The sequence below is a fragment of the Phaethon aethereus genome (assembly GCF_964289735.1).
Source record: "Phaethon aethereus genome assembly, chromosome: 21".
Lineage (NCBI taxonomy): Eukaryota > Metazoa > Chordata > Aves > Phaethontiformes > Phaethontidae > Phaethon > Phaethon aethereus.
The window spans coordinates 1,858,817-1,881,550 of NC_138597.1; the positions used below are offsets into that span (position 1 = coordinate 1,858,817).

The following is a 22,734-nucleotide window of genomic DNA, read 5'->3' on the forward strand; positions in this document are numbered from 1 at the left end:
CCCTCTCATCATCCAGGAGACACGAATATTATCAAAACCATTCCTTACCAAGCCTCTCGCTCTACTACATGCACAGGCTTGCTGCTTTTACCGCGCCAAGGTCGTCAGCTCCCGTTTGAGCAAGTGCTCCTGAAAAACTGCTGGCATCTCTTCCGACCAGCTGGATGTCTCCTTCTGAACACGAGCAAGAAGGGGTGGCAGCCAGTGAGCTGCGGAGTGCAACGGGGAAGGGAAAGAACAACCAGCTCCCCTCTTTCAGGGCTGCCTTGACTGCAGCCTACAGAGAGCCCCAGGCCCTCCGTGTCTGAGATCTCAACGAAAGAGATCCAGCATCCTATGGACTAAAACAAACCCACGGGCTCAAGGATAAATGGATGCATGGGATCACTCCTCCTGCCCGACTCCGCTTCTGTGCTAACATACAGACACTCAGCTCTTTCCTTGCCTTAAAGGGAATCACAAGTCCCCGGACCTGCACTGAGGCAAGAGGAAAACCAGATCATCGCTTAAAACATCCATTTCCCTCCGAGCCACTTCTCTCCCAGCCTCCTTTGTTGCTTTTTCCCCTCCTTATTCCCCCTCCCCACGTATTCCTACCACATCAGGCCGAACTGTCCGAGGCAGGACAGGAGGGCATCCAAAGGGTAAGCATCTTTCCCTGCGGAAGCACCACGGTCGGAGAGACATGCCTCACTGATCTGCTGACAAAAGCAGGCAAGCCATCACTCCGAGAAGCAAATTTCCCACAGCAGGGACTCTTTTTTCCCCCCATGTTTCACCTGCAGATAAAAATTTGCTGAACTTCCAACTATCGCAGCATACCAAGAGCGAGAAATAGGAGAGAGAAACTGCCGGTTGCTTTGGCCCGCTGATGTAAAACCATCTTTACCAAGTCTCAGCACCACCACGACAGCTCATGAGATACAAGCCGGCTCTGCTGCCGCCAGCCCCGGGTCCTGGGCCTGTTCCCACCTCCGTGTGCGGGCGGGTTGGCTTCTTCAAAGCGATTCCCGCTCGCCTCCAGCACCGCATTCCTGCGATGCTGCGCACGCCGATGTCAGAGAGGTGACGGCAGCGGCATCCCAACATCCCTGCGGACAAGGTGAGGACCAGTCACTCATTTTCATTGCTGAGCAAACTCTGCCCCCCCACCCTCAAGCTGTAAAAGAGGAATGAAGTTATGGAGTGACTTGACCTCTGCAGATATCGGAAGCATTTGGAAACGCTCCGGGAACCTGGCTCGGGTGCATCGATAAGGAGAATGTACTCAACGCCAGCTGGGGCAAGGGGCAGGCTGCAGCCAGGCACAAGCAGGGGGAGGGAGGAACGATGAAAGATGGTTTTCCGATGCGGTGCTCAAGAATAGGAGGCACAGCCTTTTTTTTATTTTTTTTTTTTTTTTTTTTTACCTTGGTACAGGCAGTTCACGTCTATTTTCCATCATGCTGACCAGCTGAGGAGTTTAAGGGCTTTATTTCTAAAGCATTTAAACAACTGCTCTCTCCAAGCAGGTGCCTTTGTTTGTAGGGAGCAGGTTCCCAAGCAGAAAGCCTCCAAGAGTCATACAGACCCCCAGGGAAGATGAGGGGAGTCTTTCGGCTTTTCCTGCCTGGCTCTGCAAGATAGATCCTTGCAGACAGCAGACTGCACGCCCAATTCGCGTGCGTTTTCTACCTCTGCGTCCTTGGCGTAATTCATACAACGCTGCTGGGGCAGAGGCAGCAGGGTGTCCTTCCCGAGGGACAAGGGCTACCCCGCACACAACAAGCGATGCTGGATGAAGCACGGTGTGGAAGATGATGGAACCAGATGACAAAAAGCTTTCAGAGGTTAGACACAAGCCAGAGAGGCCATGAGAACGGAGGAGGACAGGGCCTGACAATCAAAGGGAGGGTAGATGTGTGTTGTAAACCTAAACCCACTCAGCTTAGGCATCTAATCGCCACCGTAGAGCAATCCTATTGAACCCAAACAGCGATGGATTAATCTCCTGGAAACCAGCTCTCCACGCACAAGCAGTGCTTTCCCAACGAAGTGTCACAGCTTTTTGAAAAAAACCTTCACCTGCCAATTTTTCATCTCCTGCCCTTGAAATATTTCATATTTAATAACACAAGTTTCATTAGAGACATTTTTCAAAACCACCCAAGTGAAGAAAGGAACAAATTAGCATCCTGTCTGCCTCACACAGACTAACCGAGGGGACCGAAAGGCACCGAGAAACACCCGAGCTCCGCGGAGCCGCAGCTCAGAGCCTGCCAAACAAGCTCTGGGCTTGCTCTCTGGAAGGGCAGTAATGAAGTTCAAACTCTATATGCAAGGACGTTGCTTCCTTTGGAGAGCAGGGCGTAGCTGGCTGTTTCCAAATGCAGCAAACCCAGCCGCCTGGGCGCTCCCTGCAAGGCCATGTTTTGCAATAGAAATTGTTGAAGGTTTGCGCAGATGCAGTTTTCACCTGGGAGCAGCAGGCTACTACCCCGTGTACCTGCAACAGGACGACCCCACCGTGCTCTGCAGCATTTCTACATGTACCACTAGGTTTCTCTAGTTACCAGGTTTCTTCTTCAAAAGATGCACTTTGCCTTTTTATTTCTGCACCGCAGCTTAAATTTCACAAAGGATTCATCCTTCAGTGCTCCTCGTCACTCATAGCCCGAGAGGACACCACCAGGCTGAAGGATACGGCTGTCAAAGGCTACTACCACTTTGCTCCTGGTTACTCATCTCCTTGCAAACCTGTGAGCCCAAAAAAGGGAAAAAACCCTCAATATATTTAATCAGAGAAAGCAATTCCAAGCAAGCCATGCTGTGACAGTGTCCATCCCAAAGGACAGCCATGAACGAGGCCCAGAAACTTGTGTTTTTGTTTCAGAAGGGCAGAAATTAGCTGCGTGATAAGCAAGCTCCGGTCAGGCAGCACACTCGGCAGAATTAAGGCAGAGTTTCCAATGGGGTCAAGTCACTCCAGGCTTGAGGGCTCAAAGAGCATTTTCATCGTGGTGGGAAAGTCAGGGATTTTTCAATGATAACACAGAAAGTTTCAGCTCCGGGAAGGCAGAAATACGCCCTTACTGCTACTAAACTCAAAGGGCAATGAGAAAGAAACAAAGCAGATCAGGAAGAGAGCTCGAGAAAAGTTTTCCTCTCTTCCAGGCTTTGTTCAACACTATGACAGCAGAAAGACACCGTCCATATTGCGAGGGATTTCCATCCGTTTCATTAACCTGTTCTAGTGTGAAGCATCAGACACCCGCAGCCAGTAGCTGTAGTCATAATTAGAGACGTTATTCTGTGCCAGGTATCAGCTTTTCACTCCTTTTTGATTCCCAGCAGGCCAGCAGCTATGACATGGCTTCAGCGTGCTCAAGGTGATTCCTATTTTTAATAAAAAAGTTAGGCGTGCCTTCAGTTAAAAAGGGATGTTCAACACTGCACCGAGTTCAGAAACACACGGGTACACGGAGACGGTTTTGCAGCCCTCCCCTCAAAGGGCTGTAAGTGGAAACGAGTTGGGCTGAATTTTGAAAGTTTTTCAAAACCCAATTCTCCTTGAGTATGTGGGAACGTGTTTGTTTTGCTAAGAAACACCTCGCAAACGGTGTCTTGTGGACCAGCAGCCATCCACAGACTGAGAAAAGTTGCCCTAGAGAGGGCACTGGTGCAGTCAGGTCAAGATTTTGCAGCTTTTTTTAATCCCCAAAGCAAAGATGGGCCTTGGATGGCTCGCTACAGTACTGCAGGGCAAGTCACTCTGCGATGGGGACAGAATTGTGATACAGGCAGAGTATTTCAGTAATGAGTTTCAGCTGGTTACTGCTGTTCAGAAAAAAAAGAAGATGCAAAAACGCAACCAAGGACTGAACAATCTGCACAATCTCAGGAGATCTGCAAACAACAGTGGGTTTTAAATCCAAATGCAAGATGGTTTCCACTACTCTACCAACTGTTTACTCTTTAGAAACCCCATTGATCCTTCAGGCTGCCCTGCAGCCACGAGTCCTGCAAGTTATTTACACCACGCATGAAGGCGTCACGCTGATTTGTGGATGCAGAGGGCTGGATGCCTGCTGCCTCTCAGCTGCACGACCATGTCCCTTCCTTGGAAAGCCCAGTCCATCGCTGTGGCTCACGTCTCCTTTCACAGCTCCACAGCGGTCGCGTCGCTGAGGCAGCCCTGAACAAGGAAGCTCACCCCGGATCGGAACCAGCATTATGAAACTCCACCAACTGTTTTGAAAACTTGCCACTGTTTTCTAGAAGATGATGATGAAAACAGGGCTTTTTTTTTTTTGCTCAGGGCAAGGTTTTCGCACAGCTTCGTCAAGGGCAAACCGCTCTGCTTGTGCTCAATGACTAATGGGCAGGTTTCTGGCTCTCTCAGCCAAGAAAGCCTCCCACCGCACAGGGACCACATCTGATACAACCACCTCAGGCAGGTGACAGCAAAGTCTCTCCTACCTACTTTGGGCTGTTAGTCTTGTTGACACAACACCATCAAAGGCACCTTCCCCTCAGCTCACAAGGGGAAACCCAATCCTCAAACTCCAGCGGTTCCCACTCAAAGCACGGAGCGGACCTGGGGGAAGAAACAGCCAAGACGAACTGACGTGGGAGAGGGTTGTGTTTTTTCTCCACACTTACTGCATCATGTTAAGGCTACCCAGAAGGTTTTTGAGTGCAAACTTCAGGCTGACGGTCTCTACTCATTTTTCAGGCTAAAGCAGCTGCTCTGACGTGGCTACGTCTTGACACTGTGAACATGGACAGAGAGGATCAGAGATCTAATGAAGCAGTTTTGCCCTCGAGTCTGTTTTTATCCTGAAATCCTGAGAAAGAAATGAGCAGCTTTCCCATCTCCCCAGCAAAAGAGAATGCAGCATGACTGCAGGGAGACAAAAACACCAGGAAACAAGTCCTGGGGAGCTTTACCCCCTGGGCGGAAGGGTGGACGCGGGGCCGGCCACACAGTGAGCCTTTCTGCAGCAAACAGGAAAAGCGGAGCCGTGAGTCTCCTGAAGTCTCCTGATATCAGAGCGGGATATCACAGCCCTGCAGTGGGAAAACACACTGCGTCAAGGAGGGGAGTGGGGTCTTCCCAGCTCTCTGGCCTTCCCAGGTAGCCGTGGGGAAGATGATAGCAAAGGTGGTGATCGTGCTTGGCCGAGGATAAAGCATGTGCAGATCCTGTAGGACTTCAGCTAGCATTCCTCTCCCTGCAAAGACCTGGTCTTTATATTGTCATTCCTGATTTTATAAGCACAATAAGATTCTTTTTAAAAAAAATAGTTTTCCATCTCTGTCCCATAAACCACTGGGAGCACAGGCAAAACCACCGGCATTTTTCTCTCTGATTTAAAAAAAGGTATTTCCCAGCTTAGCATACGGTTCTGGTAGACAGGGGCCAAGTGCAGGGCTCCTGAGGAATATAAACTAACAAATACAGGAAGGGAGAAAGTCTGCAGAAACACGGTCTGAAATAGCACAGACAGGCCAGAAGGATAACTGCCTGGGGATATGCTCTCAATTCTGCCTATAAATTACCCGCTGCAGCCTGAGGATGACATGAACAGGAGACAGGGACAGCAGTAAAAAGGGCCTGGGTCACTGCTGATGGCCGAGGCAGCCTCTCCTAAGACCTGCCAGCGGTTTTCATCACACAGAGATGCAAGGGATCTCATCAAGAGTGTTCCACAAACCCGCATGGAAATAGGACAAACCTTCCCGGCCACCGGCACAGCAGATCCAGGGCCAAACCCTGGGTTAGCCAACTCCAGGCATCAGCAACCCCCCGCCAAAGCGCTCACCACGGGAATCCTGCAGCTCTTGCATGACCCGTTGGCCAGTGGGAGTCTCCATTTCAAACGCGTTTTGGTTTCTTTCCTGGTTGTTTCAGTCGCGTGAGAGCTTGGTTCTGGGGAGCACCAGAGGACTATCGCCACCGAAGTCATCCTGCCTGCTCCTGCGCTGCAAGAACAGCGTGCTGCAGCTTGAGTTACAGAGGAGTCGAGACTAACCCTTGCCTCTAGCTGGATAAACAAACTCCAGCGTAAATCACCTCCAGTCCTCCATCAGGTTCCCCTCTGTGCAGATGGGCTAAAAGTCAAATAAATGCCCAGATTAATTATGCAAATAGAGGCAAAAAAAGCATCCCCAAGACACGGAGGAAGGCACCTGCCTCCCAGGGACCACCTACCCCGCGATAACATTGCAGGCTTCCCACAGAATACCGGCCATTAATTATCACTCCCCTCCTGCTCCAGCAAGACTCCTACGTGGGAGCGGAGGAGGTGGAAAGTAGCTCCAAAGTGGCCAGAAAAGCTTGAGGGAGAAGAGTTTAGAGGCATTCCTGTTCACATTCCTAAAATAGAGATCCTGCTGCCTTACACCCTCCTTTGTAGAGCATTAAGTCCCGCTACTAAAGAGCGCTACATAAAAGCCAGGCATTAACTCTCTTGTTCTGCTCCAGCCTAATAAGTAGAAAGTCAATGCCATTGTTTTAGATCTAAGCAAAAAAATACTTTGAAACCTCAAAAATTAGGTTTTTTTGAAGCAATTATCTCCCTCCTCCGTCTCAGAGACTAAAGAAACACGGGCCAATTATTTCTTTGAAGGATAAATATTTACTCCTAGATGAAGTGCAGCAGCTCAGGCTGGAGATGAATTATCCAGCTCTGATGTCATCTAATGCCTGCAAGTAAGAAAACCCAAACAGGTATGAACAAACAACAACAACAAAGGGTGTTTTCTCCTGGAAAAGCCCTTCAGAGAGGGGAACGGGATGAAGCTGTTTCAGCTCACCTGAGCTGTGTCCAAGGCATTTGGCACGGCCCTGGCACCACGTTCCTGTTCCCTTTAGGCAGCCCTACCCAGGTCTTATTAGACAAGATGAGGGTGCAAGTAGAGCACGATCAAACCTCTCCAAGCTAGAACTGCCCTTATGGAAAAGCCACTGTCTTATTCTGCAGCAAGATCTATCCTATAGAGTCCGTAAGGCCAGGTGTGGAAACTCTTCCTTAACCTCCACGAGCAATTAGCCTGCACATACATCGAGCATCAATCAATGTCAGCTCTTCCTTAAAAAAAAAAAAAAAAAAATCCCTCCCTGCCTTATTTATGCCTGAGTCCCGAGTTTCAAAGCTCTCTGCTTTTGCCCCCTCCAGTCACTATTCCTTCCCAGGCAGCGGGTGCCAACCCTCTGGTTAAGGGCACCAAAAGGAAAAAAAAAAGAGCTATGTGTAAGAAACCACCACCGGCACAAGCGCGGCGTGACTCATCTCCTCTGAAGACGGAGGAACAAGAGTGCTCTCTGTTCGGTGAGACTGCCTGAAGTTTCAGTTGCGATCCCATCTCGCTACATGCGCTCATGACAGCATGCAGAAATATTTCCTCGGGGGATCTTCCCATGGGACTTAACTCTGACACATATTCCCACAGGACTCGTTCTTTTAAAAGTGTTATTTGTTAGTAAGGCAGTGGGAATTTGACTTTGCGAAATACCAAGAGAGTGACTGAGATGCGGAGCTGGGTGCCGGCGGCTGGACTCGTTAACGCGACTGCAAGTCGTGCCCCGCATTCAATCCGACGGAAGAACTCGCTGGGCTGTAAGAATAGATGTCCTGGGTCAGAGCAGAGGTCTGCATCACCCGGTATCCTGTTTATGCTACCCATGGCCTCTTCTCCACCCCTGAGCAGAGGGAAGAGAGTTACAGCAGGGAAGGAGGAAGAGCGAGAGCCGGTTTCCACGTACGTGTAGATCGTGGTTTATTTTCTTCCTCCATTTTAAGTCCATGGTTGCTTAATTCTCACCTGTAGGCATCACACACAGTGGATGCCGTAGACGCAAAAAATCAAATCAAAATATTAAGAGTTGCGTAGACCAATATTCACCGTGTGGTCAGCAAGCACCAAGTTATGTGTTAACATTTCAAAGTGACATCTGACCAATTCCCAGATAAGACCAGTATGCAGAAACATCTGGATTTTGGAGGGCTTCATACAAGAAAAACATGTCGTCGACAAGAAAATATGACTTTAAACAGTAACTGAGTAATCTGCAATACTTGGAGCACATGGAGCAGGGTCAGAGGGAGTCAGCAAGGAGCACCTGATGGATGCTGAGCTCCTTTTCTTCTTCCTACTCTTCATTAAATGTAAAGCTTTTCCTGACATGACTAGTTGAATACTGACCTCCCCCCCCGCTTCCACCTTTTCCTTTTGTTCTTCCCTCTCTTCGTCAAAATGTAAAGCTTTTGCCGAAATGGCTAGCTTAATACTGACCACCCCCATCTCCAAGAGCTTCCCTCAATTCTTCTGCTTTTCTCAAAGTTATTTTAGTCAAATTCAGAAATATAAGGAAAACAAGCATGCCGTGTGTGACATTTTGAGTACAAAAACCAGTGTGGGAAATAATTTGTGGCGTTTTCCTGCCCTGCTCAGAGCATGTGGACTGCAGGAATGTACCTGCTTTCCCACGCTCTCCCGGTTGCTGTGGGTAGCCCGCACGGGCATGTCTCCTCCACTCCTCAAAATACCTGAAGTGGCAGCTACCAGTTATTAAAAAAACATAAAATCTCAGCTCTGGGACAACAATTCTTATCAATAGGGGCTCGTGACTGCAGGTAAGTGGCACAAACCAGCATGGAGCAGCTGCTCCAAAGAGAAACAACCCAGTGCGGTGCTGCAAGCACGAGAACATGCATGTTCTGCGGCTAAGAAAAAAAAAAGAATATAACCTGAAAACCTGTCAGATAACAACAAAACACGTGGGGAAATACAGAATCAGACCAGTCAGCCCTGGGGACAAGGTGAGTTTTGATGAAGTGGTGGGGGAGTTGCACATTTGCCACCTCTCACCCGATGCCAGGGGCCGGATCCACTCCTTGCTATTCAGGTCAAGTCTCCAGAGGTCGTTGAAGGCGGCGTTACAACTGCTCTGCGTGCAGCCGCCGAACACGTACATCGACTGGTTAGCATCATAGTAACACGCACCTAGAAAAAAAGCAAACACACAGATCAGCCGATTCTCTGACTTTTCACGTTTTCGGGTGAAAAAATGATCATTTTCTTTTCCCCTTGGGTTTCAGACGGCAGAAAAGCAGACAGGCTGCTCCGACTTCAATAAAACCATGGCCCAGCTAAGGGGTATCCCTGACCAGTGTAAACCTCCAGCAAGAACCTTCCAAGACGATTATCCCCTCAAGCAGAGCTGCTCCTGGAAGTGCAAAGCAAGCTGCCTTAGAAGCTCGCAGTTAATTAGATTAGCTACGATTAAGGCACTCGGCACACTTACCTTCTCTAAGCTAGTCCCTATGGTTTATAGGGTTGCCAAATTAGACTAAGAAACTGCCCTGTCTATCTAGACCTGGTCACTTATTCTTTTTCCATATTTCACCTTATCTCATCATAGAAAAGCACCACTGAAACACGCAGATCTCCTTTGCTCCTTACGGGAAAAGATTAGGCAGAGAGAAGGGGACCAGGGAGGGAACACGACGCTTGACAACCCCTCAAAGACACCCAGGGTAATAAAGAGCTTTTGGCCCCAAACCAAACTCCGCAGCAGAAAAAACATGCAAGCGTCTGCCTTTGGCAGTTAGTGTCCTGTGGTACCCAGGCACCTCTGACAAGAAGTAAATTAAACATAAGATAGAGCAGACAGAACTTGCTCAGCTTATCTGCCGTGGAGGATAAGCAGGATTCAGCGGTGCTGAGAAAGTTAAACCCCTACAATTACAAAGAGGATTTCCCAATTTCTGCATTTCCCTCCTCAAATGCAACAAGCCCCGTTGACTTTGTACAACAACCCCTCGCCTTTCACGTTCTTGAGATCCCTGCAAGGGAGTGGCATCTCTTCTGTGTCTTGCCTAACTCAGGAGAAGCGGGTCGAGTGCCTGATAGCGATGCTGGAAGAGGAAGCTCATCCTTCAATGGCAGCTTTAATAGACATATTTGCATCGGCTCTTAAGTTTGCAAGGAGGGATCGAGGAGCGAAGGCAACTTCAGCCCCTGGTCTGGGTGATCGGGCAGCAGGTTCTTTTGCACCCACACCCTCCGATCAGCCGGGCGCTGTTTGCTCCGCTGAACTGCGTGCAACAGCGATGTGCTTGAAATTCAATCCTCCCTTGACTCAACACAGCCTGAAAATCTCAATTCTTGCGTTGCCTGTAAAGTTCTTCTCTTTCTTCCCCCAGAGCTTTAGCCAAAAAAAAAAAAAAAGTGCGGCATGGATGGCAGGACGGACAAGCTGAAGCCTTGATCTGTTGGGATGTTGCCCTGTTAGTTACTGCATCTCCCAGGATGTATTTAATGGGCTCCAGACCTCAGGAATTCAGCACCACACATATGGATGGTCCCAAAACACTAAATCCTGCGTGCAGTCCCTCAGCACTAGCCAAGAGAGCAACCTGCACACCTACCTGCTCGGCTATATTTAGATAAAGCCAGAAGTACCCGATTTCCTTCCAAAAAGAGACCATATCCTCCTAGCACTTGTCTCAAAGTGCCTGAATCCCGCTCAGAACCAAGGCATCTCTCCGTAAAGCCCAACTTCATACACAAGTGCCCTCAAAAAGTCATAAAAATCTAACATCAACCCTCTCAACGTGAGCAAGGCCTCCCCAGCGATTCCTTGAGCATTTATTACCAAGTCTAGGAGGGGGAGAAAACCACCGTAAATCATACCTACGCACACATGTGCCAGTGCATAGTAGAAAGCCACAGTGTTTTACGCTCTGGGAAGGCTGAAGGGTAGTAGCTGGGGCTCGGAGGGAGCAGGAGTCATCACCCCCGCGGTGACAAGCGATATATTGCCCGATATGAAAAGGAAGAGAAAAAGTCAAAGTTCAAGCGGGCAGCCCAGAGCACAGGGCAGCATCTGGCCCTGGGTCTGAGACAGAGGTGAGGAGCATGTGTGATTATGCTCCCTCCGCAGAGCACCTCCAAGTTGAGGACCACGTGCCGGCGTAAATAAGCAGCACAAGGGAGGCGACAACATGAAGGATTCGCACACAAGTATCGTGCCTTTGATAAAAAGCACCAGTATTTATTCTGTGCTGAAGCAAAAGCAGAGGGAGAAGCACGGCAGGGGTGCAAGTTGCACCATTCCGTCCCTCTCTCTCCATCCCGTGTTGTGCGCAGCTGTGCACCAGTTGAAAAATAAAAAGAGATTCAGATGAGCTGACCTGACAGGACACAGGACTGCTCTGGAGCTTGTACTGACATAAAGGCTTTTTTCTTTTTGAAACAGCAGCAAACAAAAAAAAAAAAAAACCAACAGCTGAAAAGGGAACATCTGGAGTGAAGGGCTGATAACCTACTTTTGGTAGCAAGACAAAACGATTCAGAGCAAAACCCCACGAGAAGTCGTCCCTGCTTCCAGCTTCACTCTAGACCAGTACAAGCACGTCCCTGGTTTCCAATGATCCAGCCTCGCAGCCCTGATTTTGCAGGCTGGAGGTACGTACTTCCAGTGTGAAAGAGCTCTTTAACGCAGCCCACCCATACATATGCCAGCGATATTCATCTCTCCGCTCTGAATGAATTGCAATGCCGTAAACCAGCGCATTCAAGCTCCCACGGACAATACTGTGGCTCAGCGGGGGACGCGATGACGCCCGGTGGCCTTAGCCGAGGGTCCCCATTGTCTGACCTGGGGCTTGTCATGCAGATCCCCTATTGAAAAGCCAGCAGCCCTCATGCCCTTGGCTTTTAGTGACAAGTCCAGGGCATTTTGCTGACCACACAGCAGGAATGAGGGAGTTGGAGACACGGGATCCACGAGGGCAATGGTGCTCCTAAGGGGAGACCACCCAGCTCTCCCCCGTGTGCATCCACACGACGTCCTTACGTGCAACTGAACCGTCTTCATCTCAACGCACATCTTGCCAAACCGTGCAATACACACCTACGCACCACGGCACATCGCTCCAGAGCTCCCTCTGGGCTGGGGGATATATAAATAGTGGTGCAGTGGATTTACCCGGGATGGGATCAAGGAAGAAATAACGATTAAGAGCTTTTTTTATAGCCTTACCTTCTCCTCAAGATTCAATTCTCTATCATTTTTACACAGTAAGACCCCTTGCAGGCTGCAGTGTCACCTCCACCCGAGAAGACACCAGCCAGCGCTTTGCACCCCGAGTACATGCAATTAAAACTTGGTGCGAAGCAATGCTGCAGTTTTTCTACTTCACCCTTCTTGAAAGGTTTCGCTTCCTCAGAAATCTAATCGCTAACTAAACCGTGACAGGTTGAAAGCCTCCTACCTCCTCCCCAGGCCAAACCCTTGGCAAGCACGGCTTTCACACAACAGCACAGCTCACTTATTATTTTTGAGGGGAGGTGGCAGCATTCTTCTCCTCTATTTGGATTTAAAAACCAGGCCAGCCAGCCAGGCACCATGACGTCTGCACGGCATGTATTTTAATCCTAGACCAAAATAATTTAAACTGTGTTTTTCCTGCTGCTTCTTCTTCTTAGCAAGCCACGCAAAGGTTCTGAAGCCAAGGAAGACAGATCAGTTTGAGGAAAAAAAATGAGACGGGAAAAAAAAGCACAAGTGAAAACTCCAGTTTATACCAGCCTTGCAAAGGTGTAGAATAAATCAGGGGAGGAGGGGGTGAGTCCCTGGTGCCTTTCATTCTTTTTTGGGTGGAAAACAAGCAGCTGGAGACCACTGGGTGGACTTTTAGGTCGGTTTTGGGGTTTTGTTTTTAAATACTCAAGTCCCAGTAAAATTCAGTGTGTCCCAAAGTTTTAGTATTGCATAGATGGTGTATCTTTGTAACTGGAAATGAAGAGAATAAGTATTCCTGATGTTTGAAGACACTGATACCCAAACAGATGGCAAAGCCAGCTTGTTTTGAACGTGTTCCTCTTTCCCCTCTGTGCTACACAGCAAAACATCAGAGGCTTTCAGTTGGAGCACGCAATAACCGAAATGAAGACAACTGGGAAGGGAAAACTGAATGCAAATACATGCCCTTTGCAATAATTAAAGGGCACTGACTTTTTAAACTTCAAGTACATCAAATAAAGTAACCCATCCAAGTTCAAAGGTCGTATTCCCCGTCGGAGAGAGGGAGGGGGGAAAAAATAAAGTCAGCTTGGCTGTTGAAATCCCATTGCTACGCGACCCTCGGCTGAAAACAGCACCGCAGCTTTGCGGCTGAAGGTTGACAGCCCTTGTTGTCGGCGTTCCCAGGAGGACCTTGCCAAGCCGACGCTGCAAGCATCGTACGTTGGGCTGCTGGCACTGCTTCCTCCAACGCTGGGTTGGGTTTTGGAGGTAAGCTCTCCGCACCCAACCGCGCCTGGCACGAGAGCCGGCAGGATGGCGGCAGCGCCGAGGAGGTAGGGCTGCAGATGAAAGCACCCAGTCCCGCTGGCTGGCACAGATGTTTACACCAACTACACCGCAAGTTGCGACACGATAAAAACGCACCAGACCTCAGAAAGCCCAGCTCTCCACATCTTCGTGGTGGGGAAAAAAAAAATAATAAAAATAATCCCACATCTACCTCCTTATTCTCTAAAATACTACCCTCCTGCTCCCTGCAGCGGAGGGACTCAATATAGCCAAAAGGCAGCGATATATTGAGCAAAACTGGGCGGTATGAAGAGCTCTGCTAGAAAAGCAGCCCATCCTGTAAAACAAACAACATTCCAGCTTTTACCTCTCCCTTGCCTCTCAGGGTAAACCCACGAAATTGCTTTAATTAGTCATCATGTTGGTGCCATGCTCCCCAGACTGTACGGGGAAAAAAAAAAATAAAAATCAGTATTTAAAATTAGTCACTCTTCCATCAAAGGATCAATATTTCTGGCGCAACGGACGGCATTCCTCTGCTGCTTTTCCATTTCTGCATTCCTGCGCCTTCTGACATGGCTTTCTGATTGCGGCCAGTTATTTAACCACATGAGTCATTGCCCTGCTATGATATTTGTAGGTTCATACGTTAGGGCTAAAAAAGAATGAGATGACTACTGCAAACATTACACCTGGTGTTCAGCTCGAAAACCTATGCACAAAGTATTCCTTCCAGTAAGCCTGTACGTTTAGATCTAAAAAAACAGCGTTACTGATACTGGGTGATGTTCTGCAGCTTCAACCAAATCCTCTAGAAATCCTACAGCTCATCCATAAAGTTTGTTATCAGTTGTATGATCAAAGACCTTGCCAAATGCTCCCTCCCCATGAAATGACAGTAACTTCCATTAATTATTCCTTATCAAACAGTTTTTCTATTACTCCCTTCAGAACTGATAGAAGACATAGTGCCCTCCAACTATTTAAAATTCTCTCACTTGTCCTTTTATCCTCGATATGAGCACTTCTGGGATATTTCTAATAAATCTTGGAAGAGAGATAGCCCTAGCCCCTTTGATGCTGACTACCGTTGCCTGCTGACTTCAAATGACTCATGCCTGGTAGATGACGTCTTCCCACAAAACCTGGCAAACCATTCATCCCTAAAAAAGGGGTTTGTGAGTCCTCCCTCACTGCCCTCTCCCCAAACATACTTCACCTCGGCTCACTGCATCTTAGTATTATAGGTCATGGGTTTACAGATTCAGTTTGAATTTTTGCTTTTAAGGATTTGGAGCTTCTGTTTAATACTGGAATCCACCCACAAACACACAACGCTTTGTTGTAGGGAAAGCAGATACCACAGATCTGGAGAACTACTTAAAAAAAAAAAAAAATCCCTTTAAGTCAGCAAACAAGTTAATCCAGATTAGCTTTCTGCACATAAAGTGCATTAATAACGCTTCTGTAGCGACCAAGGGCTGACCAGAGCCAGGACGCTGTCAAATAGCGAGGCTAATACAGATTACATGCTCCTAGGGCAGTGGCTTTAGCAAGACAACTCATTTTGGATCGAGTAGAACAGCAGCACACTCAGAGGAAGCCCCTGTTGGGCAGCAGAATAAATTGAAGAGCACGCAGTGAGTCCTTGGTGCGATATTTGGACCTTTTTCAGGTAATTTCTAGCTAGCCTTAAAGCTCAGCAGTTGCAAAAAGGCTGCAAAAACTGAGGAGAAAATACATGCAAATCTGCAAGTCATTAACAAGCACTTTACTAATATGGCTGCTTAAAAATTAGTATGAATGGTGGTGCCTTTTTTATTCTTTAGGAGGACAAGGAAATCTTTGAAGAACACAATGACTTCACCAGAGCTTCCTGCAAGTGTCTCCTGGACTTGTCTTGGCAGAAGACTGTGCATCGGCTGCTTCATAAATTATTACTTGGGAATATGAAAATGTTGTGCCTGCTTGCTCTTGGAATCACGCAGCTTACACTGTGTTTATTTACCTTTAGAAAAATGAAATTTGCTCCCTGGAAGAACTGCCTCCCAGAGGGCTCAGACCCAGCGACGCAGCCACAAGGACTGAATTTTTGTCATATTTGACCACGTCGCCTGGCAGAGCAGGCTGAAGCAGCTCGATGCTATCGCAGTACAAATAACAAGTTTTATTTAAGTGTCTTTCCCTCAACTGGAACGTTTTTTCTGTTCTCTTCCAGAAACTTGGAAGCAGGGCAAAAATTCACGCATACATTAAGCAGCGCTGTCGACAGGATCTCTTACTTCTCTCAGCAAATGTGCTTGCCTCAATGCTTCTCATGTGCAGCTCTGTTTTATTTTGAAGCAAGCCACCCCCAGCCTCCTCCAAAGTACATTATTCGCAAACGTAGAAGACGATCTGCTGTAAAAGCAGCCAGTGTATAGCCCCGAGGACTATCAGTATGCACACTCGTTGGCTTTGATGGCAATGACTTGAGTCTAGTGGCTAAGTGAGGGGACACAAAGCTCAGACTTGAAAGGGAGCTGCGGAAAGAACCCTATACGCAAAGTTTGCAATACCAGAAAGCAAAACTCTCACCCTAGCTCCATTAACGTTTCCTAGGAGCAACGAGCCAATAACCATGACAAGCAGCTACTGAATCCCTATTCTTGCGCACAGTGCTTGTGTTGGCAAAGCCGTGCGTTACGCCGACCGGTTGCAACTCTGCCGCAGCGGCAGGCACGTGCGGCACTGCTGGATCTCAAGTGACACTGTGCAAACCCCTCGTTACAACTTCCCGTTGCGAATCAGAGCCGAAGAGGGGTGAGCGGAGCTTTTCCCAGCAGCTACTTACTGTGCGAGAAGCGTTGCGTGATGGGGGTGCCAGGGTAGGGGTAAGTGCGACTCTCCCACTGAATATTTCCTTCTTGCACTGCTTTGATAAAGCCGTGATAGCACTGATGGGCCACACCTAGGGAAAAACAAGATGTCAGCAAAATTTGGGGCACATTTGGAACAAACCGTGCCTGCACAGTTGCATAAGCAGCTTGACAGCTATTATAAAGAACTCCTGTATTTAAATTATAAATACGTTGGTGGAAATTCAGAGGATTAAACAGAATAAAGAATAGGGACTCTGCAAATGTGGAAAATCAGCAACGTTCACTGAACTGATTCGCCGTGTTTCCAATATCTGTCAGCTCTAGCTTGGTAAAGCAAAGCCTTTGTGAAAAGTAAGCGCACCTGATGCCTTCGTGGAGCTGGTTTTCAGCCTCCCCTGCTGCAATGCAAGCTTGCTGTCCCCTATCACACCCCCTGAGGAGCAACTGCCCTTCCCTTAAGTGACCTTTGAGGACAAATAACGTGCAATAACGAATTTGTAAGAGTGTGCACGCAGCTACCCCACAGGAATCTAAAATAAATACGAGAGGAGACATCAGTGATAAAAGGCAGCGTGTCTTAAGTGAAAATATTCCTCCTTAGCTGTGTGAGGGAGAGGATCTGGCCGACAACAGCTCCTCTGCGGAGCAGGCCAGCCCCAGAGCCGCAATTAATTCTGTGTGTGGAGTACATGTGTCTGTGTTTGTGCCGAGAAGGGCCAGAGACTGCTCCCTGCGGAAAGAAAAGGGTCTGGTAAAGATTTACAACCGCAGCAGCTCGGCAGATGCTCGATGGCAACCGCTATGCTATGGCAGCCCTCACACTGAGGAGGCCATAACCTGCCAAGATTTTTTTCCCAAGGATTTGCTTACTTGAAGCCCCATGCCAGGAACACCTCCAGCAAGAAATCACACTCCAGGATAAAAAGCAGGAAGTTTTTTTTTAAAAAATAAAATAAAATGAAGCCTGGGGTCCTCAAGCAGCTGGTCCCTGAGAGTCATGTGGGAAATGCAATCTGAACTATAGGATTTCATAGCAGATGTATCCTGACAAACAGGAAAAATAAACCTGAAAAAAAAAACACATCAAGTGTTTACCTCAAGTGACCTCTCTGCTTTGTGGCAAGCAGGTTAGCAATTACACTCCCTTTTTTTGTGTGTGTGCTGTAATTGCTACAAAAATGGCACGGCTGCCCAGCATCACGCATCACTCTGACAACTCACTCCAATGCCACGTTGTGCCTCGGGCTGCTCATCCCTTCCCCTCCGCTCCAGGGATGTTTCCCACAGTCTCTTTTGGGGTGAATCACCGGGTGCTTGCCCTCTCCAGCTGCATCCTTTGCACCTCTTAAGGCCACTCCAGGAACAAGCACGTGTGAGAAAGCACACCCGAGCAGCGACTCAAGGGCCATGGACATTTGAAAAGACCTTTCAACAGGGCTGCTGCTGACCCAAAATTATGCAAAAAGAGTAATTTTGTGCAATGCTCACTTCTGAAGTATCTGTGTTGGGTTTTTTTTTTTAACCTCCAGCCTGTTAAACTCTGGGCAAGGCAGAAAATGCCTGGAATCTGAGCAATGCTTTCACATGTGCAGAGAAGTCCACAAATTAGACATCACCCCACACGCCAGCCAAAGGTGTTTCTCACCTGAACACCCGCTCTGCATTTTCCAGAAGAAACAAGTTACCCTTGTGCAGCAGCGTGCCTCGTTTCCTACAGATTTAACTGTGGTCTCCTCTTAAACAGCCTGTTTTTTAATGAAGCTTGCAATCAAAACATGCATCTCCAACAGAAACATAACATAAACCATCCAATGTATTCAAAAAATAGTGAAGCAGATAGCTTTGCTCATATCCTTGTCCAAACTTTACCTACCTATTTCTCGTATCATATATATCTAGCATTAAAATATCCCCATAAGGCTTCAGAATTAATGCTGCACGGAGGCAAAGTGAAGTATATGTATCTCAGGGCTACTCTTTCAGGAAGTCTGAATATGTAGATCTATATTAATGTAGATTTTGTACACCACTTATCTTCAGCAGAGCTGTAAGAACCAGACACGGTTTTATTTCCAGCCGAAAGCAAAAGCTTTAGGAACGTTAATTACTGAGCAAGACGCAAACGAAGCACAATTACAGCCACATTAGACATGGGACGCCGGCAACCGGGGACTGCTGTGAGGTGGAGAGGAAGCCTGCATTGCAAGGTCGACAGCACTGCACGTCAGCAGCGCACGGGGAGGACTCAAAAGCAATGTAAGCGAGCGGCTCCATCGTGGAAAAACTTGGGCTTTTGCTCTTTTATACTTTAAAAGAGGCTGAGTATAAAAATTCTGCGCCGTTATTGGCAATGTCTTCAGCAAAGCAAGTGACCCAACGGCCGTAGCTATTTTTCTGCCATTTTGTGGAATTCCAATTTTTGAGTCAAAGGGGGAAAACAACAGGCAAGGCTAAAGCAAAAAGCAGCTAGGATATGAATCGGTGTTCCCACAATTAAAAAAAAAAAAAAGCACTCTCATTATATGTTTGTACCTTTGATTAGTCGATACCACTGTTTGCAGACAAGGGCAGCAGTTTTGTGCTCCTGATAGGGCGAAAGGAAGGAGAGGATATATTCCAAAACCTCTTCTGGGAGCTCCAACATTGATCTGTTATGCCTGGTCTCCTCGACCTCCAGCTCAGCATGTGGCTCATCGTCTTGCTCCATCGTCCCTTCAACCACAGCGTCTTCTGGATCCACAGCCATGAAACTGTCATCTTCACTGTCCGAGGAACTGGCCATGGCATTCCACTTCACAGCTTCGGGGCGGGGGGGGGGGGAAGATAACAGTAAGGTCACAAAGAAAATTAATAGCATCAGAAACACATCTGCAAACTGTGCACTTTACACCAAAGGTCATCGAGCTCTACCCCTGCAAACTCCAAGTCGAGGACGTGGTTTTTGCAAAGCTTTGAAGCAGGCTGCACAAGGATTAGGAACACGCTGCTCTCCGTGGGTGCAGCATTTTCCCAGGCTGCTACTTCATCTCTCACCGCTCTCAGCCCTGCGGTCACCAGGGAGAGCAAAAAAAACCTGCTGGAGACATTACAGCCTCTCAAAGCCCTGCTCCCTCGCCGGGCACGGGAAGGCATCACGCTGCCGCACCGGTGGCCGCCGTGGGCTCGCGCCGTGGGGCCGGGCAGCGATGGGGAAAGGGATCCCCACCGACTCGAGAGCAATCCGAGTCGACACGATGGAAGGGACAGCTTTGCAACCCCTCCTCCCTGAGAAACCAGTTTTGCCAGCGAGCCTGCTTTACCCCAAGCACCTTCTCAGCAGCACACAGGGGGAAAGAAATCCCTGTCCCATTCTCCCTTAACACTCCCCCCCGGTTTTTCTTTTTTATTAAATACTTGCATGCAGTTGCTTACTGATAGTAGGTGAGGAAAGACAAAACCCCACAGGATTTACTGCTGCTGAAAGGCTGGAATACCAAATGCTGTATCTCCAGCTATTCAGACCAATGTATAAGGTAACACTGATGACAGAAATACATCATGAAGTAAATCCATCTTAAGGAGCGGCTGCATCCAATGTGGCCATGGTCTGCAGTTAAACCCTTGCCCGTGGCTGCAACACAAATCCCTGGACTCTATTTCCTAGGAAGCAGCCGACTTGTTTTGGGGAAAGCGGCAATAGTTTTCCCTTCCAAGACTGCTGGGTGAAGACTGAAGGATGCAACTGCTCCGTGACTGCACACGCACTGATAGCTCAAACCAAAATAACAGCTCATGAAGATGACACGGGGACTTTCTTTTCTAGAAACTGCAGTCACAAATTCCCTTTTTATCTTTTCCTAGTACAGCAGGTTGTAACGAAGGACGCAAAACAGGGCAAGCTCCCAGCTCTTGCGTCACTCAGCGCGAGTTTCTCCCGATGCCACGAGGCAGAGGCTGCTCAGCCATCCCCAGGTCCCAGATGGACCAGGATGATGGGATGCGGATCACAGTCCATGGGACAAATCCCACCTGCAGCAAGCCCAGGAAGCAAACCCGCTCCCCAAGAGGAAGACACAGCTTTTTGCCCAACATACTTAAATACAAGCATACAGTAACTTATTTTTATCAAACTCTTAGTATTGCAGAAAATATGGCTGGAAAGAATTTAAGTTACCTAACTATCAGGAATAAACTAAGCTGTTGTTGCAAGCTTCCAGCGATGCAAACTCTACTGTCTTCCCCAGCTAAACCCAGGGTTTTCCCATCCTGGCATACAGCAGGCTGAGGAAGAGCCATGGGAATAGCAGACGGCGGAGACGCAAAGCAGAAAAGCTTGCCATGACAACTAATTCATGCTCAGAAAAATTACATTCAACAGCATTACTCTCCACTTTTGTCAGGTTCCCTGATGAAGCAGCTTCGGAAAATCCTAGGGGCCGTCAATCTTCGGTAGAAACCACGTCAAAATTAAACTTACAGTTGTCATCCTAACAGATGCTCCGCATGCTTTCCTGTGTCAGAAATCCTTCTCAGAGTCAATGTTGTGACAGCGAAAGGCTGAAACCCAAACGCTTTGACACAAGCGCCGCCGCTGCCAGCAAACTGCATTACGCAGCAGATAATACACGGATTTCCAAAGATTAAGAAATGGAAAACTAAAAAAAAAACCAACAAAAAAAAGAATAAGCGGAGCTGCGCTAAAAAAAAAAAAAAATTTAAAAAACAGAGGGTTGGGTCTTTTCCAGGCTAAAGCATCCATCGTCGTGAAGTGTATGTGCTGACTTCCATCTTGACAGGCATGGCAGGAAGCCAAAGGCTGCCGGTACTCCAACCTCGGGTTGCGGTTTCGCTCCAGTCAGGGAGGTTGGAGAAAGGAGGGTCGGTCCCTATCTCACGGCTTGGGAAAACACAGAGCAGCACATCTACCCAGGCGGAGCAGAAGGCATTTCACACCCTAAAAGTGTGCTAGAAAACCAAACAGAAGTCCATTTACAAGCAGATCAGGTACAATGGGACACCTGCGGGTGACAACACCGAACATAAGCCTCAGCTCAACAGGTTCACACAAGACATCTGTTGTGTTATTAAGGTTTAGAGGCAAAGTTTTTGTGTGTTTCCCAACAGCTTTTATTTACCCTTTAAATAATGTCCAAAACCTGCTGGAGGAAATCAGCTGAGAAGTGCAGGAATGAACACCCGGCTAGCAAGGGGTTTTTTTCCAGTTATTAAATCCCAGTTTCAATCCTCTGGAGCAGGCTTGGGAACAACACAACACAGCAAGTTAATCACAGGCACAAAACAGCTTGGGGGTTAGAAAAAGCATCTCCAAGGCCAACTTTAAGAAGGTAGGAAGAGCCGGGAAACCTCTTGATGCCTCAAATAGCATGTCGTTGCGCAGATTTGGGGATGGAGAAGCTGCACCGAGTTTTGTCTGGTCTTACCAGACCATTTGATAATATTATAAATATTCAAATGCATCTGCTTTGCTAGTTCCTCGCTTTCTAAACATTTGAGCATAAGAAATAACCATCCTCCAAGTTTTCACACCCACGCTGTGTTATTTTTCTTAAGGAAAACAAGACCAGCAATAAACCCAACTCCCAAAAGGCAAGTTGCCGTCAAAATAACCCTTCAAGCTTGACCTGCCACAGATGCAGATTTTGCTTTTACGGCACAGGAACAGCAGGCTGGGAATAGCCACCCCCGGATTACAGAGCGGAAAAAGCTCTGTCCTCTAACCCTGCTCCAACATCAAAAAAGGAAAAAGGCTAAAGAAACCCAGGCAGTTGGTGAGAGCTAAAGCATCCCAGCCAGCTCCTATTGCTAATTAGTCAGCAGATCCACAGGAGAAAATCCCATGCCAGTGTTTTTACTAGTTATCTGACAAGCAGAACAGAGCATTTCTGTCCTCCCCACGTGGGGTCATGCACATTTCTGCCCCGTTTGCATTTAGGGGGATGCAGTCGGTGCTTTCTCACTCATCCCGGCTCTCCAGGCGCTCTCTGCTTGCATAGAGCTGGGCTTTGGTTTGCACATCTCTGAGCACTCAGAAAGCTGCAGTGAAAGGACTTAAGCAGTTGTGTCTCATCCAAAAAGTACGCGCAATTCAATTAACTCGCTGGGATGGATCCAGGAGTCCCTTTCTGCTTGGACCGATTGCTACGAATGCAAGCAAGGGGCTAGAACATGAGCCCCTTGAAGCACCGTATTTTATTTTGCACCCTACAGCCCTCCTGCTCCCAGAGAAGTGCCTTTATGTTCCAGCAGCAGAAATGTTTTATGGCCTTCGGAAATTAGCCTAAAGCCCTACCAAGGAGGAATCGCAATTGCTTAAAATAACATGTAAAGAAACGCTAGAAGGGCAGTCGAAACAGAGCTCTGCCAGCACTGATCAAATTTGCCTGGCCCTTCCTAAAAGCTGCGTGTCTGCCAGTTGGCAAAACATTTTATAAATCTTTTCCTCCTTTTAGAGCACTTCAATTTTCCCCCTCTCCCCTCCTGAAATTATTTAAGAACCTGCTATTTATTCTGTTAAAGTAATTATCCGCTGCAGCAGAACAAACAGATGAAAAATATTAAATGCAGGCA

At 47.9% G+C, this 22,734-nt stretch overlaps 1 protein-coding gene across 1 annotated transcript in view; it reads right to left on the minus strand.

The window, feature by feature from the left end:
* FBXO42 (F-box protein 42) overlaps positions 1 to 18,961 on the minus strand; it is a gene marked incomplete at its 3' end in the record, with an annotated part of 32,577 nt that extends 13,616 nt beyond the window's left edge. Inside the window, exons 1-3 of the mRNA XM_082009478.1 lie at positions 18,700 to 18,961; positions 16,140 to 16,256; positions 8,854 to 8,988 (exon numbers count right to left, since the gene is read on the minus strand). Coding sequence (XP_081865604.1) covers positions 8,854 to 8,988; positions 16,140 to 16,256; positions 18,700 to 18,949 — 502 coding nt within the window. The 5' untranslated portion in view covers positions 18,950 to 18,961. The remainder of the gene's footprint in view (positions 1 to 8,853; positions 8,989 to 16,139; positions 16,257 to 18,699) is intronic.
* Positions 18,962 to 22,734: the final 3,773 nt, after the last annotated feature.